A 15,578-nucleotide genomic window follows, 5' to 3' on the forward strand; every position below is an offset into this window, starting at 1 on the left:
TTTATTTTTTTTTTACATTTTAAACCATTTTAAAAGGTTTCACTGTACATCAAGTGAACTTGCAAGGCTCCAGTGACTCTTGGACACAGTATTTCTTGCTCTACACGCTTCAAATACTTTTGAAAAGACGCGTCAGTCTGACAGCAGAAAGACGAAACATGCTGGCATGGCAGTGTGGCCACATGTTAGCTCAGTGCCACAAGCAATGCGTGGCTGTTGGTGAAAGAATAAATTAAATATCATATTGAGAATGTTAATTGTCGATACTGTGTATTGCAAGTCAAAGCTTGTCAAGTCATGTCAGTGCTTTGTCACCATTAAAATATCTATTAGTTGCTTCATTTAGCACTGACGGTGGGGTAATCGTTGTGTCACAGTGAGGATAAATCATGTTTAAAGTCACGTTTAACTACAGCCGGCCTTACTGGAAATATGAGTGTGTTGCCTATTTGACCCACAAGAGTACTTGCTCAGATCCACCCTCTGAGTAACACTGACTGATCTTATAATATTTGACAGGGTGGAGGACAAATCAGACTCCTCTGGAGACTATTACAGACCACGGAAGCTATTTGCCCTGGAGAAACTGGTAAATTAGCAGGAGAAATGAGAGAGGTGATGGAGAAGAAAATTATAAGAAGGGACAAAAAAGTGTGGCTAATATAAAGGTAGGAGTACAAGGGTAAAAAAGTTAAACAACAGATTGTTTCCAGGATCGCAGTGTGTGTGTGTGTGTGTGTTTGGGGGTGGGGAGGACTGGATAGAATGTTGAAAGGAGGAGGGGAAGGCAGAAAATTTCTGTTCTCAGCAAAAGCACGGAGCCAGCGAAGTTTAGAATATGACAAACTAAACAAATAAGTAATTAAATCACTGCCAAGGACCAGTGAGAGAAAACAGCCCTCCCTGTGCTGAGGCAGATGGAAAAGAGCGGGGGATGGACAAAGAGGGCGGGAGAGACACAAAGCACGCTGCTGTGTGGTGGATGTAAATTCAAAACGCCCCCAAAACAACGCACATCCATAGCGAAAATGGACTGGGGACGGACGCATGTGAGCGGCGGCGAGCTGGGTGTCAGGTGATGAACTGTGAGAGAGCGCTGGTGAACAGTTGGTCTCGTGTTACGGCCTTAAGTTAATCCGCAGATAACGTTAACCAGTCTCTGTGCAGGCAGGGCTGCTAACGTTCTAATTACTTAGCCATAATGTTCCCCCCCGTGTAACATAATCCTTTATCTAGCCTTTAACTTTAAACAAAGTCAAATGTACAGTATGTCACTCCTGTGTAGGTGCATGTGTTAGTTGCACTAAACACCTTGGATGAAAGAAAAAACAGACGCAGGTTTTAAAGAGAGTCACAGCACACATGTATGAGTCCGGCAGTAGGAAAGAGTCTAGTCCACCAAACACACACAGACACACACACACACACAAGAACTAATAATCTCCATCTCATTATAGCATGAAATAGAAATCACTACTAATAGATCAAGTTTGTTTAAGCTTAAATTAGTTTTCAATAAAGGTTGTCCTGTCCATTAGCATGTACATTTTTACTCTATTACAAAATTTGCTCTTCTTTGAATAATAAAAACACAAGTAGAACTTGAGATTTGAATTTATTTACTCAAACATGCAGCAAAGTGAACAGATTTCCATGCTCCTCCCTGTCTTCGCTAAGAAAACACTTGCCTGTGCCCGGGATGACCATCTGATTTTAGTTTGGGGGACATAAAACCCAATTTGATCTCAAGTAGTGCAGGCAAGTAACACAACAATAGCATGTCAATCTATAAATAATGGCAACTCCAGTTTTTAAGTGTGTTTTACTGCATAAAAGCACAAGCACATCATTGAAATGTTTACTGAACCTAATGACCTGAACCTTTTTCACAAAACATTTCATAAACCAAATTTTTTAAAGTAAAATAATTGCCCTTTTGATGCATTGCAGCCATGTGCTGTTTAGTTCTGGCCCTCAGAACTAAACAGCACATGTTATTGTTGCTGTTCTGTTGCAACTCTGACTAAAACAGTCAGTACATTTACATGCATGTGAAAAAAAATGAATTTTTGCCTTAGTCCAACTGTAACTGGACAACTTAAATGCATGTAAACACATTACTCCGACTAAAATCAGAGTTCTCCTCATCCGATTAAGACACCCAGATAATGCGATTGGAGATTGGAATTTGATTGATTTATTTAATTTTTGTATACGCTCAATCGGACTTTTAACTGGACAACATGTGTGTGCATGCTCCGCAACCGCAGCGCTGGCGTGTGACCAACAAACATCCAAGAAAGTCGGCTGCAGAGGAAGGTAAACAGAGCCAGTAGAAGAATCACCTGAGGGATGGCGTGCATCTTATCTGCACCATAAGTAGCTCACACATTACATAAAAGATTAAAACACTGTATTATTATTTGCTTGTTTATTATATGATCTAATAGGTCAACTGGAAAGGGGGCTGTATTAGCATAGTATTAACCCACTGAAAGACACATATCGCCACCCAGTGTGGAGGAGGATGATATGTTCCCATGAGTTCCCATCATTCCCATCATTTCTCCGCTGCATGTAAATTGGGACAGGGACCTCATTCAGAAAGTTGAATTTCGGGCATAGCTTGATTAAGCTATGCATGTAAACGCACGGAGTGTGACCCCAAGAGGGCAAATTAGCAATAGCAGTTCTGATACTTACTGTCTTCTATGTATCTATTTATTTATTTTTTATGTTTTGTCACAATGGGGGGTGGGACAGTTCCGCGAGCCACATGTTTGATATCCCTGGTTTAGGTTCAACGTCGTGAAGGTGTTAAGTGCAATGGGGCATATGGGGGTGGTATGTATATAAGCTGAAGAAAAGCCACTCACAGATAGGACTCACACTGGGGAAAACGATGAAAAGCACCAGGGGATGTATGTAGGTATAAACAGGGAGGCTAAGAGGGGCACATTTAACAGAGGCACACAATAGAAAGCAGACAGAGTGTACTGGAGGTTTCCAAGGGGCCAGTAGAGTATGTGGTTAATGGGGGCAAGAGGTTTGATTAAAGTAATACAAGGGAGTTGTGGTGAGTCTGTATGGGGTAAATTGTTATGACTTGGGGAGGCACACTGTTTGTTAGCAATGAGGAATGGATGGGAACACAATTTATGTTCCTGCACCTGACATAAGAGGGGACCGAAGAGGGGGGAGGGGGGTTACGATAAGTCTTCTGAAATCATGGTCTGATGGGATCACACTGGCATTTCCTGTTCATGATGTCTCACACACACACACACAAACACACACACAAAAAGCCTTCTCCATGTCCGAGTTATTATGAGACCACTAAAGACATGATAGTATCTTATCTTCAACCATTTCCCTCAGTTAAACAAGGCAAACTCTCAAGTATCACATCACCACTTAAGCCTTATTTGGCCCAGTCTTCTCTGATGCAGCTTCTCTTGATGCTTTGATCTTTCTCTAAGTCTTTTTCATTCACCTGTCCCCTCATCTCTATCAGTGCCCCGAGTTCTATCGTTTGTAGGTTCTGCTTTTCAACGCCCTCTTGTCCAGACCAACCACTGTGATGTACTTTGTCTTGACTCTGCCCCATATTTCTTACCAAGTGTCCTTACCCATTCATTTAAAGCCCCTTCCAAGGCTCCTCAGTCACTCTCCACTCATCTCCCTCAATTCATTCAGTCTCTTTAGCAAACAGCCTAGCTTTCCCACCAGGGTCGTCAGGACAACAGAAGCGCCCTCCAACTCTCCACAAGGGCCCGCAACTCAATCACGCCACCAGCTAGTGAACAAACATGATGAGAAAGGCGAGTGAAGTTCCCAGCCGAAGCTCGTTTAAGGGTTACTTTGCTCCGAGATGCTACAGTTGGGCATCGCACTTGGATACGTGTGAAATGGGTCGGTGCTTGTCTCTGATGATCTCATACTTGCGCAATTAAAAGCAAAATAAAAATAACAATAAATGTTATCACTGGTGAAACATGTTGCGGCCGCCACACACCGCTTTTGTTGCGCTTGGCCAGTTCACAAGAAAATGAGCAATGCCAACGAAGAACGTGGAAAAATGTTCCAGCATGCAGTGGTTACTTTCACATTTACTCAGGATCGTTACTGTCAAGGCTCTGGATGTAAAGATGTAATCAAAGTGTATCAAAAGGAAGACTGGAGAGGCTTTTGATAAAAAGATTGATAAGGTTCCAAACACTAAACACTAAAGTTCATGAAAGAAAGGCCCAAAATTTTAAACTGTCCGTCCGCCTTCTACCACTTATCTGGGTCCAGGTCACACTTTTAAACAGATTTTAACAAAATGTTTGTAAATCAAACTGTTTTAAAATTAAAAAATATTTTAAAGTGCTTGTTCTACTGTTTTTTATATTTGCACTACAAATTTTCATTGTGTGCACACATAATGACAATAAGTGATTCTTGAATCTTGATCTTGAAAGAGAGAGCGCGCACAACTTCACAACCCTGTAACTGTACATTTCCATCGTTTTCCAAAATAGTAAATTAACATTTTGCAATGTAGTTGAGTAGAGGCTTCTTCATAGTGTTATAATATGTATGAGTAAAATATTGTCTCATCTCTTTGTAACAAATACATTTCCTACAATGAATTATCTGGTTGTAATCTTAGCATCAGTGGGCTCTGTGACTTCTAGATGCCAACAGTTGCCGAGCAACCGTCCTTTCACGACTTGAGGTTGACGTTACCATCCCACATCATAACCTCAACTTTACAAGTTCCATTTGAAGGCAGCATAAATATACATGGAAAATAAGTGTAACAAAACACATGCAAAAAGACAAAATAAAACAAGAACTAAGACCAAAATCAACAGCACTTTCTAGATCCCATTATCCCATGACCACACAAACAGCATAACACATTTAATCCAACAACATTTTTCTCTTCTTTATTTGTTGTGATGCAAGGAAAGTACGTTTTTTAATTAACGTGACTGCCGTGTGGTTTCTGGTATCTGCATTACTACAATGTGAGTTCCAGTGTATTTTAATGCTGAAGTGTTGGTTTAACAGATTTTATCTTTGGCAAACTCTACAGCCCAGACACACATAAACATCAGTACAGTCATTTATTTCCCAGACACCATATTTGTTGCCCTGACATCTCCTAGAAGCGCTTTAGCCGGAATTGGGAAACACATTCACACACCCTACAAACTGTATTCATTCTCTTGCCAGTGTCTGAAGAAACACCAAAATACAGATGTTTTCAGACAGCTATCTGACACACCCTTGGAAAAACTGCACCTCTCCGCCTGCTACTCTCAATCCTCATTACAGACATTATATCAGCAGGTCACATTAATAGAGTTTGTATATTTTTGGGCCTTTGCATGAAGAAATTGTGTAGTGCCACTTCAAGATTCTAAGTTTTCCAACAGCGTGTGTGAGCCTTCATCTTGAACTCCGAAGGGAGACAATAACATGTTTGTTGTGTCCACTACTGTAGGCTTGAAAAGGCCGGATTTCCAATGGAAACAATGTGCAAAGGGCATCTGAACTGAGATCAATGCAGCTCTTGAATGAACAAAAGGAGCGATTGATAGAAAGGTCAGGTGTGAGGAGGACTGATAAAATACTTTGAAGGTTATTGTTCACAGTGATCTTTATATAAAACATTGACCCCGATATTAAAAAGAAAAAAGATTGGTCACATCTTCTGGATACATCTTTTTAAAGTCAGGAGCTCTTCATTTTGTTTCCAACAGACAACTGACACCGCAACGGTGCCACGAAGCCATGAAACATTAATTACTGGCATTTTCTATCATTTGAGGGGCAGTTACAAGTCACACGTGAGCACAGTATCAATTTGTGGCCTTCCACCCAACAGTTTTACACACCGAGGAGCCGAAACATACAAAGACATGCACTTGTAATACACACATACAGGATAACCTACTCCAGTCATGTCTCATCACGCCTAAAACCCACCATTACCCCAGATGAATCTAAACTATACTTAAGGGGATGGTAAGCAGTTGTTTAGCCAATGCTCAAATCACTCAATGTAAGTTCGTCGAAACACATATTATATCTATCATTGTCATCATCTTCCAGTGTGCCACCCACAGACTTGCTGACACAGGCAACTAGGCAAGCTAAGGGCAAAGCTTTGCAGAAGACACAACCTACACGGTTCAGTTGGAATTGTTTTTTTTCCCCCCTTTAAACAGGAACTCCTTCTGTTGCAATAGCATTTAACAAATTAATTTAACCATGAAATGCATGCCCCCTAAAAGAATGCGTTATCTGCTTAATGCTTAATGTTTGTACTTATGTAAATGGTTGGACCAGGAACGGCTCCAATCAGTCCAAACTGGTTTTTAAGTCCTCGGCCAAATAACCCCTACAGTCGGATGACATTCTAGCTAAAAATAATGTATGTGACAGACTGTGTTTTTCTTCGGAAATTAGATCACCTACATATATATATCACCCTATCTATCACACAAGACAGCAGCGGCAAAGAAGAAAGAAGAGATAGAGACAGCATGAATGAGACAGAGCAAGGTCGATTGGGCATCAGTCCACAGCAACTGCCATTTGACTTCTGCTTTTCAGTATACTGCTATTTATATCAAGGATCAATCAAACGTGTGCTGATATCATTCAGCACTTCGTGCTTTGTGCAACAACACTTTGTGCAGCCTTTGAAGCCTCGGCCTGAACTGCGGGGGGAAACCAACTAGACCAAGAAAACCACTTACTTGGTATGCTTTTGTGTTTTTCCAAGCTACATTTAGTTTACACAACAGCCTGTGCAAGAATTATTGTGCTTCTTTTGACAGGTTTGTCGTCCGTGGATAATTCAGGAACTGAAAAAAATGCAGAACCTGTGCAAGAAAGTTCAGGCAGTGAGTAGCTTGTGGTATCTTAGCTTCTCTAACTGACTTGCTGCACTTTCATATGCAGCCCACGTCGGTAGTCAGGAGCGACTATAAACCTACTGTATACACAGGCAGAATCACTCAAGCATGTTCATCTACACACAATGACAGCTCTGCTCTGCATTTTACCCTTCATCCTCTCGCTACACCCACAGGTGCACTCCATCTAGTGTGTAACTTTAGACCCAGGGACTCTTTAGGTATCAGTTAATCATGCATGAGCCTGTGGAAATTCTGGCAAGTAGGAGCAACACAAACACCCCGGGCCTACGCTGAAATAAAGGCTCCTCCATTTATCACAAACACAGTCCCGTCATGGGAGATCAGAGGCCTGGAGAGAAGGGATAATGTGTTGCTTCTTAAATGAAAATGGGTTTGAGTGATTACTTATGTTTCGTGCAGGCTCTAAAACCTAAGAAAAAATAAATGAAGGCAATAATAATGTTTCAACCTAAAGATAATTAATCTATGCAGCAGGAATAATGTGTTGCATACTCCATATTATCCATATTGTGCAAATCCAGCTCAGTACCATTTATTTGGTGTTACTGAAAATGAGTTGCTAGAGGTTAATTTCTTTTTTCAAACAAATAAAATCATAAAATGGAAATATAAGTCTGTATTCCCTACCATCTGATGACAGATTACATGGACATTACAGCAAAAGACAGACCACAAGTGATTTCGAGTCAGCGAGGAACCAATTTACCCTGCTTGCCACGTTAAAAACATATGCTTCATACATGAATTAAAGTCAAATATCTGACCTAAGACTAGAGCTGAACACTGCACTGTGCAACACGAGGATGAATGAAGACAGCCTGATCCCGTATGACTCCTCTGTGTGAAGTGAATCACTCTGTTAATACAGTGAAGTCAGATATTTACTTTATGTGTCATTGCCTAACTGTAATAATCCCTACAAGAGAACACTTATCACAGGCACAACACACAGAATCAGAAGTGTGTCCACAGAGAAGAAGAGGAAGTTGTGATCCAGCTTCACCGAGGTCCACAGATGTCTAGATATAACCCACACCCATTCTGATGAATTACTCCATGATTCAATAGGAATTCCTATCTGATTTGCTTTGCAAGGCTGACACAATACTGTAAACATTCCTACTAAAACACCCTTTTCATTGGACAAGCTGGCACTGTGGTCTATTTCACACTTGGGAAGACACCCCTGGTGAAGCATGCTTCTTGATTCATATTGACGTTGTCTTAGAGGTGCTACAACTGCTGCTCGTGTTCTTTGTTTCACATGGCAAGCAAAGTCTGATGACGCAAATCATGAATTACACTGATAAGAAATGTAGGTGTTGTACGATATCAGTGGGAACACACATTTTTTTCTGCTGATCTGTCAAACCTTGACAAATATGAGCCAGCCACACACACTGCAAGTTTCCAGCCATTGAGTAACACACTTTGTAGTCGTGCGTGGTCTGGGAGTCTGAGCAGAGACCTCCAAGGCTGTATGTTGAGCAGTGAGGTCTGAATGGAGGATGCATTGAAACTGCTCCTCTTTTCTTCAGAGTCTCACCCACAAAGGGTCTGTTTCCCATTCAGGACACAAGGTCATTAGATAATACACACCAGGACCTCAAGGCCACGCAGTGGGGGCGGGATCATTCAACAAAACAAGACTCCTACCCTTCTCCATGAAAACTTCTCAACGTCCTCAACTCACTATAATAGCCTCTGCAGGGACGGAGATACCCGTCCAGAAATGAGTACATTGAAGTGCAAACTCACACGCACGCACACTAAATCCCTCTAACACACACGGAGTGAGTGAGGCTCCTGGCTCTGTAGTTTGACAGTGGGAATAATGGCATCATCATGTTCCCCTCCCACCTCTCTATCCAGTCACAGCAGAGTTATTTAGCTAGCTAAAGTGTGCACAATGAATGCCGGGGGATTTCTCTTTCTATTTTCCCTCTTCTGAAAGCACAAGCTAACATGAGTGTGTTCAGGGAAATACACATCTGCACATGTTTGTGTGATTGTTTAATAGGTGCTGGCACAACACAGACTTGTGGTTCAGTAAAACTTCCTCAAATGAGGAATTTCTGGATCAGTGTAGAGTCAATACGGAGCTGTTGCCATGGGACAATAACTTCATAGTGATACTGAACATGGAAATTTTAAAAGATTTTCCAAATGCAGGAGAGAATGGAAACTGAGCAAGTTCTGCTTGGATTGGGGAATGTCTCCCCGGCCCATTCATCAATATGTCAGATTTCAACTTGTCAAGGTTCCCTTACAATGCTCTGAATCTCATTTCCGAAATGGCATTGTTAGCTCCAAATTAAACCCAGGAAGGACGTAGAAGGAAAGTTGGCAGGACAACCTTGTGGAAGAGAGAGATGTGAGGCAGAGGCAGATGAAACAGAGATGGACACAATCAGTCCTCCAAATTCCCCACATGGGAAATTTTAAAGTGCTGGCATATTTTCTTTCTCCACTATAGCTTCATCAAACTGAGCAGCTATGTGGCAGAGGATGGGGTCATGGTGCATTTATTTTTCCTGGTACTAGTTGAGTATGGCAAGTAACAACATGTTTGTGGCTGGAGATTGCAATACCACATACAGGCAGCAGAGAAGATTAAAAAAAAAAAGAAAGAAAAATGGGAAAGACAATTTAACAGACAGCCTGGTATTGTTTGGAAGGGATGTGTGTATCTCCGTGGTGACAGACCAGTCAAACCTTGTGACAAAGGGAACAAATGAGCCATGTGTCAAGTGCTCAAGTTACAGCATGACATGGTCTCATATGCCAGTACAGGATCAATGGAATAAATAAACTGAACTCCCCATGAGTTCAATAATTAAATTATGCTGACATTTAAAACTTGCTCTCCTTACACTGGGTTGAATATTCTTACACTTTCTAGTTTATAGACTGTTTTGAAAGACTGTCTGCCTTCAAAAACCACCTGATCTTTAGTATTTGCTCCTGGACAACTATCAGTCATTGGAAACAATAGTTAACTAATTCCATTTTAATTAGTGGTTAGTCATTTGGGCTTTACTCATACACGGAACTCTGTCTGTGAAATTACAGAGCCTCTCTCTGAAAGACAACTCCTGTCAGAGATCGGCGCATCAGCAGAAACGCGATCTGATGATGCCTCCAAACTCCTGAGGGAGAATAGCAAAGTCATGGAGCGCAGAGCCTGGCAAAGGGGACGCTGGCCAGGTGCTGAGCTCTGAGACACACCAGACGCCTGGCGCGAGCATCGGACGGCTGTTAAAGTCTGCGCATCCGCCTGCCACTAAACAAGTACGCACACATTTGTCACTGTAAATGTACTCCAGATTGCCTGCTGTCTCCATTTTTTGGCTGGTCACGTCCCTAACTGGGTTAATTGAAATCGAGCCTCCGTTTACGCAACCTCTACTCTGTCTGTGCGTAAACGACTGATTCGATAAAGCAAGCGTTAAAGTTTTCAGAAAGTTCCTGTTTTTTTTCTTGCAGTCGTAATAGTCTGTCTGTAATGACTTAACGTTGTAAAGTTTGACATTAAATCGTCTGTGTTATGATAAAGACAAATCACTCTCTGCTATGGCATGTAGATGCAAAATAGTTCAAGAGCACTATGCGTTACCAGTTGGTGGAAGAACGGGGGTTGAGGATGTCCTCTTTGGCCGTGAGCAGCGACAGGCTGTAGGTATCAAGGTTGACCGATTGCGTGCACATGATGGCAAAAGTTTCCTGACCACTCCCGCAGCTTCTCTGTTCACAGGTCCCGATGGTTTTCGGGGTTCGGAGTACGTGCTGGAAAACAGCCACAACGGGAATAACGAGAGTCGCCCAAGAAAAGTGCCGTAAAGGTATGCAAGTTCATGCAAGGAGGGCTTTAGTTCCAAGCTGGAGCGATCTGCGGAGGCGCCGCGCACTCACAGCGTGGAGGAGACTGAGACTGCACACTGGTCTTTGTGCAGCTGGGTAGAAAAAAAGTTTTCACAAAAAAGCCCCACCTCCCGTTGAGAGAGTGGAAAGCATAATGACTTCACTAGCTGGGTCACTCATGAAGTGTTCAGAGCGCAGCACATCCACTCATGGGATCATAAAAAACAGTATCACAGGTTTTCCATAATCTAATAATCATCCCATAACCTTTGTTGATTATAGTGCAACATGCCTGCCCTCCACTCACATCACACTACGGAGGAACTTTAACTGTGTTAAAGTAAAGCACATGATTGCATCTCATCACTACACCTAGCAAAGGAGTGACACCAGAGGGGTGACAAGCATGAGTCAATCCAAGTGTTTTTGTCTTTGTAATATTAGCGAGATTTATTTGAACGGAGGAAAACATCAGAATAAGAATTGCTGATGTTGTTTAGAGGGACTACAGGGGCAGTGTGGCAGCTTTGGATCTGTCAGCCTCTCTTTGTCTCTTCTTGCCTTTGAATCGGCCCCCACTGGCCCTTGGCAGACTCCAGAGAAGCCATCTACAGTTCAGGCGATCTCTCAACAATCCTAAGAGGAACAAATTTCATGGGAACTGAGTCTGAAGCAGGCCGCACACACAAAAAAAGGAAGGGGAGGCTGGTTCAGTGTTTAAGAACGGCTGGGGGTCTGTTCAATTGCTGCCCAACGGTGACGCACACACACACACACAAACTGACCACAATCTAGGCGCTGTAGACACCCCAGACAGCATTTACGTGCGCACATACACACTCATGAACTGGTGCTTGTCTGTGGGTCAGTGGCACAGGGGTTTAAGATCTTGGATTATGGGAATGTTCCTGAGCTCTTTAATTTACTTACCAGCCATTCTTAGATAATCCAGGACAGATGCAGAGGATAAAAGTCACAGGTTTTTATATTCTGGTATTTCAGGCTCAGGCTGGATTTGTCTGCGTGAAATCTAACTTCAGATAACTTCCCAGAGCAATTAATTGAGGAATGCCATGCTCAGGCTTTAACTGGAAACTCTTCGCAATGGTTGAGTAATCCTCCGGTGGATATTGGATTGACACAGTCACCCAATGCAATCGTTCATAAAAAAAACAAAACAAAACAAAACAAAAAAAACCCCACTTCCTTGTTGGGTAAGAAGTTTCCATTTCCTGTAGTAAAGTTTTAGATTGTTATCCAGAAAAGTAATCAGTTGGCTGCAATGCGACAAAACAATAATGCAACACTTTCCGTATATAGGTTAGATGAGAACAAGCCACTGTGGCATAAAGAATATTGTGGTGTGTCGCTGCCGGTAAGGAATCACTGTGTCACTTTATGTTAAAAATATGTTTTGCATTAGGCCTTCATCTGATGAACCCCTGCTGTAAACCATGTGAATGTAGAAGTGAGTGTGCAGCACAGTCACTCTGTTTGGCCCAGAGCTTGCATGCCACAGGGACAAGGGGCATGACATCTCCATACCACTATTATTCTTACAACTTCCTGCTATTAGAGGCTCTCCTGCCCTTCCAGTCTTTCAGCCCTTCACTGTGGATGTGAACTGCAGTGCTGTTATGCTCCACTTCAGAGGACTTTGGCATTTCCTCTAGTGGGGTGCGGTGGCAGCTGTTGTTGGAGATGGGGTCTAAATGTGGAAATGATTGTGTGTCCAGTGGGGATTTGGATGTATGTGTATCCGTGGGCTAATGGGGATTTTCTCCTCATTTGCCGAAACTTCTTCTCCAGTTGGAGACGGGCTTTTTGTCCGGTTTCCTGTCTTTCTTCCTGGCCGGCCTAAGCTAATGCAGTGTGTGGGTGACAGCGCTGAGTGGCCCAGTCTCAAGCAACGTCCTCTCGGAGTCAAGTACATTAACAAGTCTGTGTCCATGTGTGTTTCATCAGCGCGTGACACCGAGCGAAATGTTCCTCTGAACTGACAAAATATACTCCTGCCAAAACAAACTATGATATCGTGATGATGTCTCCCAAACTGATGGGTGGTACTACAGAAGACATGTTGACATTTGAATTTTAGGGGTGAGGGGTCACATTTCCCTCCCCTCCTGCACTTTACTGATAATGTGTTTGTCACTGGTCCTCTCTGCTTGTGTGAGAGCGTGCCGTCACATTACATGTGAATGAATAACTGCAGTAATTGTAATCTTCTGTTCTCGCTTTCATGGATATATCCTTCCATGACACTTCCTTATTATGTTGTAAATTCGCTGTTTTACAGCATAAGCAGCTGGAATGTGCCATTTGCACTGGCGGCACACACTCGCACAAAACATCGCTTTTCTGAACGTGGTCCTGTTTTCTCACACCATCATCGGGAATGATCACTGACGTGGGGGCAACAAGGAACGGTGTCTACAGAGCGGTTATGATGACATAATTTACACAGATGACACTTGAATGTAAAATGTCATAACCCTGGAATTTACTGTAGTTTAGAATAGTTTTTACTCCACAACTTAGGTATTCAACAGGGGGTCCGCGACCCCTAGGGGGTTCTCGGAAGAACTGCAGGGGGGTTACAAAATCTGTGGTCGATTAGATTATTACATTTTTTTGTATATTTTTTTAATTTCCCCTACAAATTTAAACTTTGTTAAATACACACTAATATGAAATCAGCATATTTTAGTGAAGGGATAAGAGATAGCTTAATATTGAATGCAAAATGTTAATAATAATGTATATTTATAAATAGTAGGTCGATTTTAATATAGAACACATATAGGTAGGTAGTTTGGGGGTCCTTGACCTGAAAAACCTGAAGACCCCTGCTGTACATTATGTCATGATTAAAAAGCTTCACGGAAACTTTCCTTTAATCCACTCACTGGTCAGATACTTTTAACTAAACTGATTCTTTTTTTTTTGACTTCTGGAGATTGGGTTTCATTTCCAGTGTATTTCTGGTCTTGTCTGACAAATGTTTAACAACTGCAGACGGTGGTGGACACTAGCAGGTGCAAGAAATATAGTTTAACTACAGCTTCAAATGACAATTTAACACATTGCAATGCTATTACATGACTTGTTTATTCCAACAGAATAATTATTTAGTTATTATAGTGCAGGTGAGACGTACTGTTGCTGTCTGGGAGGAGCATGTAGATGAATAAGATACATGTGAGAGAAGCTCACTAGTGGTGTTGATGAGTGGGTCGCAGGTGACATGCCAGCAATGAACACACATTTATCTGACAGCTGAACTCACAAATGTATCAGCAGCTGGGGGTAAATGACACCATGATTTGCACTTTATTAGGCCGCTGAAGGCAATTCAGGTGCCACACAGAAATGATAGGGAAAGTACATAAAAAGTAGCAAACAAAAGATACTTCCTGGAGAGACGAGGACAAAAAAAAACAGACAGTGTATACAAAACAGCCAAACACACCCTTTACCTGTTTGAGAGACAGAGAGAAGAAGAGGGGAGAGATGAGCGACCTACACGTGCTCTGCAAATCTGCGTGTCTCCTCCTCAAGCTTCCAGGTGAAGTCACTCCTCAGCTATGTGCCTCCACAACAACCCGGAGAAATCTTTCCCTTGGGCCTCAGAGTGTGTGAATGTAAGTCCTGGTACGGACATGCATGTCTGATGATGTGCAGTTTTTTAAGACGCATTTGCACCTCTTTAAACACGCAAATCTCCACTTAGGCAGCTCCCCTTTTTCCTACAATTTTTTTTTTCTGTCTCGTTAGGACTCCATAAACATGAGCCTTTGACTTACTGATTACACAGAAACAAAAAGAACTCCATGTACAATGAAAAAACAAGGTTCTGCACTGAGACACCTTGTTTCAGAGATGTTTGTTGGGGGTTTGGGGAGATATCTAGACGAGCATCGTGTGGATGAAACATACTATATTTGTCCATTTCTTTCTAAAATCTCAATGTCAAGCGTCTGTCAACATCAGAACGTTATCTCTCAAGGTGCAATCAACCAGACCAGGCTCATACATCAGATTACTGGATTATTTGAGCTGGAACTGTGCTGTTCTCCACTGTCTTCTGCTCTCACTTCAACTCATCTTATCGGCTCCCAGGAGAACCCAAGGAAATGAGATCCAGATGTGGTGATGTCAGCGCACGCCTGAGACTCTGAAGTTGTGTTGTACGAGGCTGCGGTGCGAAAGCGGGGCGAGGGGGGTGGGGTGGGGGGGCAAGGTTGGTGGGAAATTCGAACACAGCCCACGGTTCAAACAGCTGATGCAGCATAAAGGTCTGTAATCAGTGTTCAGACTGAAGCTCGTGACGACAGACGTTGAGGTCAGGGCTACAAAAAAAAACTAGTAAATTCCTCCATTTACAAGAAAAAGAAAGGAAAACTGATGCACGTCACTGACTGTTAAGAGTTTGTCGGTAAGCGGCTTGACTGGAAGAGCCTGGTTAGCACACACACACACACACACACACACACACACGCTTCCCCCCACGTTTCTGTGATCTCTCGCCAGACTTTATTAAAAGTCTCAGTTCGGAGCATGGTGATTTCGAAGTTACGTGTGTTCGAGGAGCCACTCGGTGGGAGTTGCTGACTCATTCTCTCGTTCATCCAAAGTTTTGAATTTAGGGACCTAGGAAAAATATCACAATGTATAGGGTTAAGAGTTTAGGGTGAAGTTTCTGTGTCAACTGCCAACAAACTCACAACAGTACTAAGAAAAATAGCTCTAATATAGAAACGCCATTGTCCATGGATC

General features: G+C 42.4%; 1 protein-coding gene across 1 annotated transcript in view; it reads right to left on the reverse strand.

The window, feature by feature from the left end:
- The window catches only part of si:dkey-40c11.2 (drebrin), a 28,719-nt gene extending 17,833 nt beyond the window's left edge, over positions 1 to 10,886 (reverse strand). The window contains 1 exon segment of the mRNA XM_047592414.1: positions 10,555 to 10,886. Within this exon segment, the coding sequence (XP_047448370.1) occupies positions 10,555 to 10,646 (92 nt within the window). The 5' untranslated portion in view covers positions 10,647 to 10,886.
- Positions 10,887 to 15,578: the final 4,692 nt, after the last annotated feature.

This window comes from Mugil cephalus, chromosome 8 (assembly GCF_022458985.1).
Source record: "Mugil cephalus isolate CIBA_MC_2020 chromosome 8, CIBA_Mcephalus_1.1, whole genome shotgun sequence".
NCBI classification, from domain to species: Eukaryota; Metazoa; Chordata; class Actinopteri; order Mugiliformes; family Mugilidae; genus Mugil; species Mugil cephalus.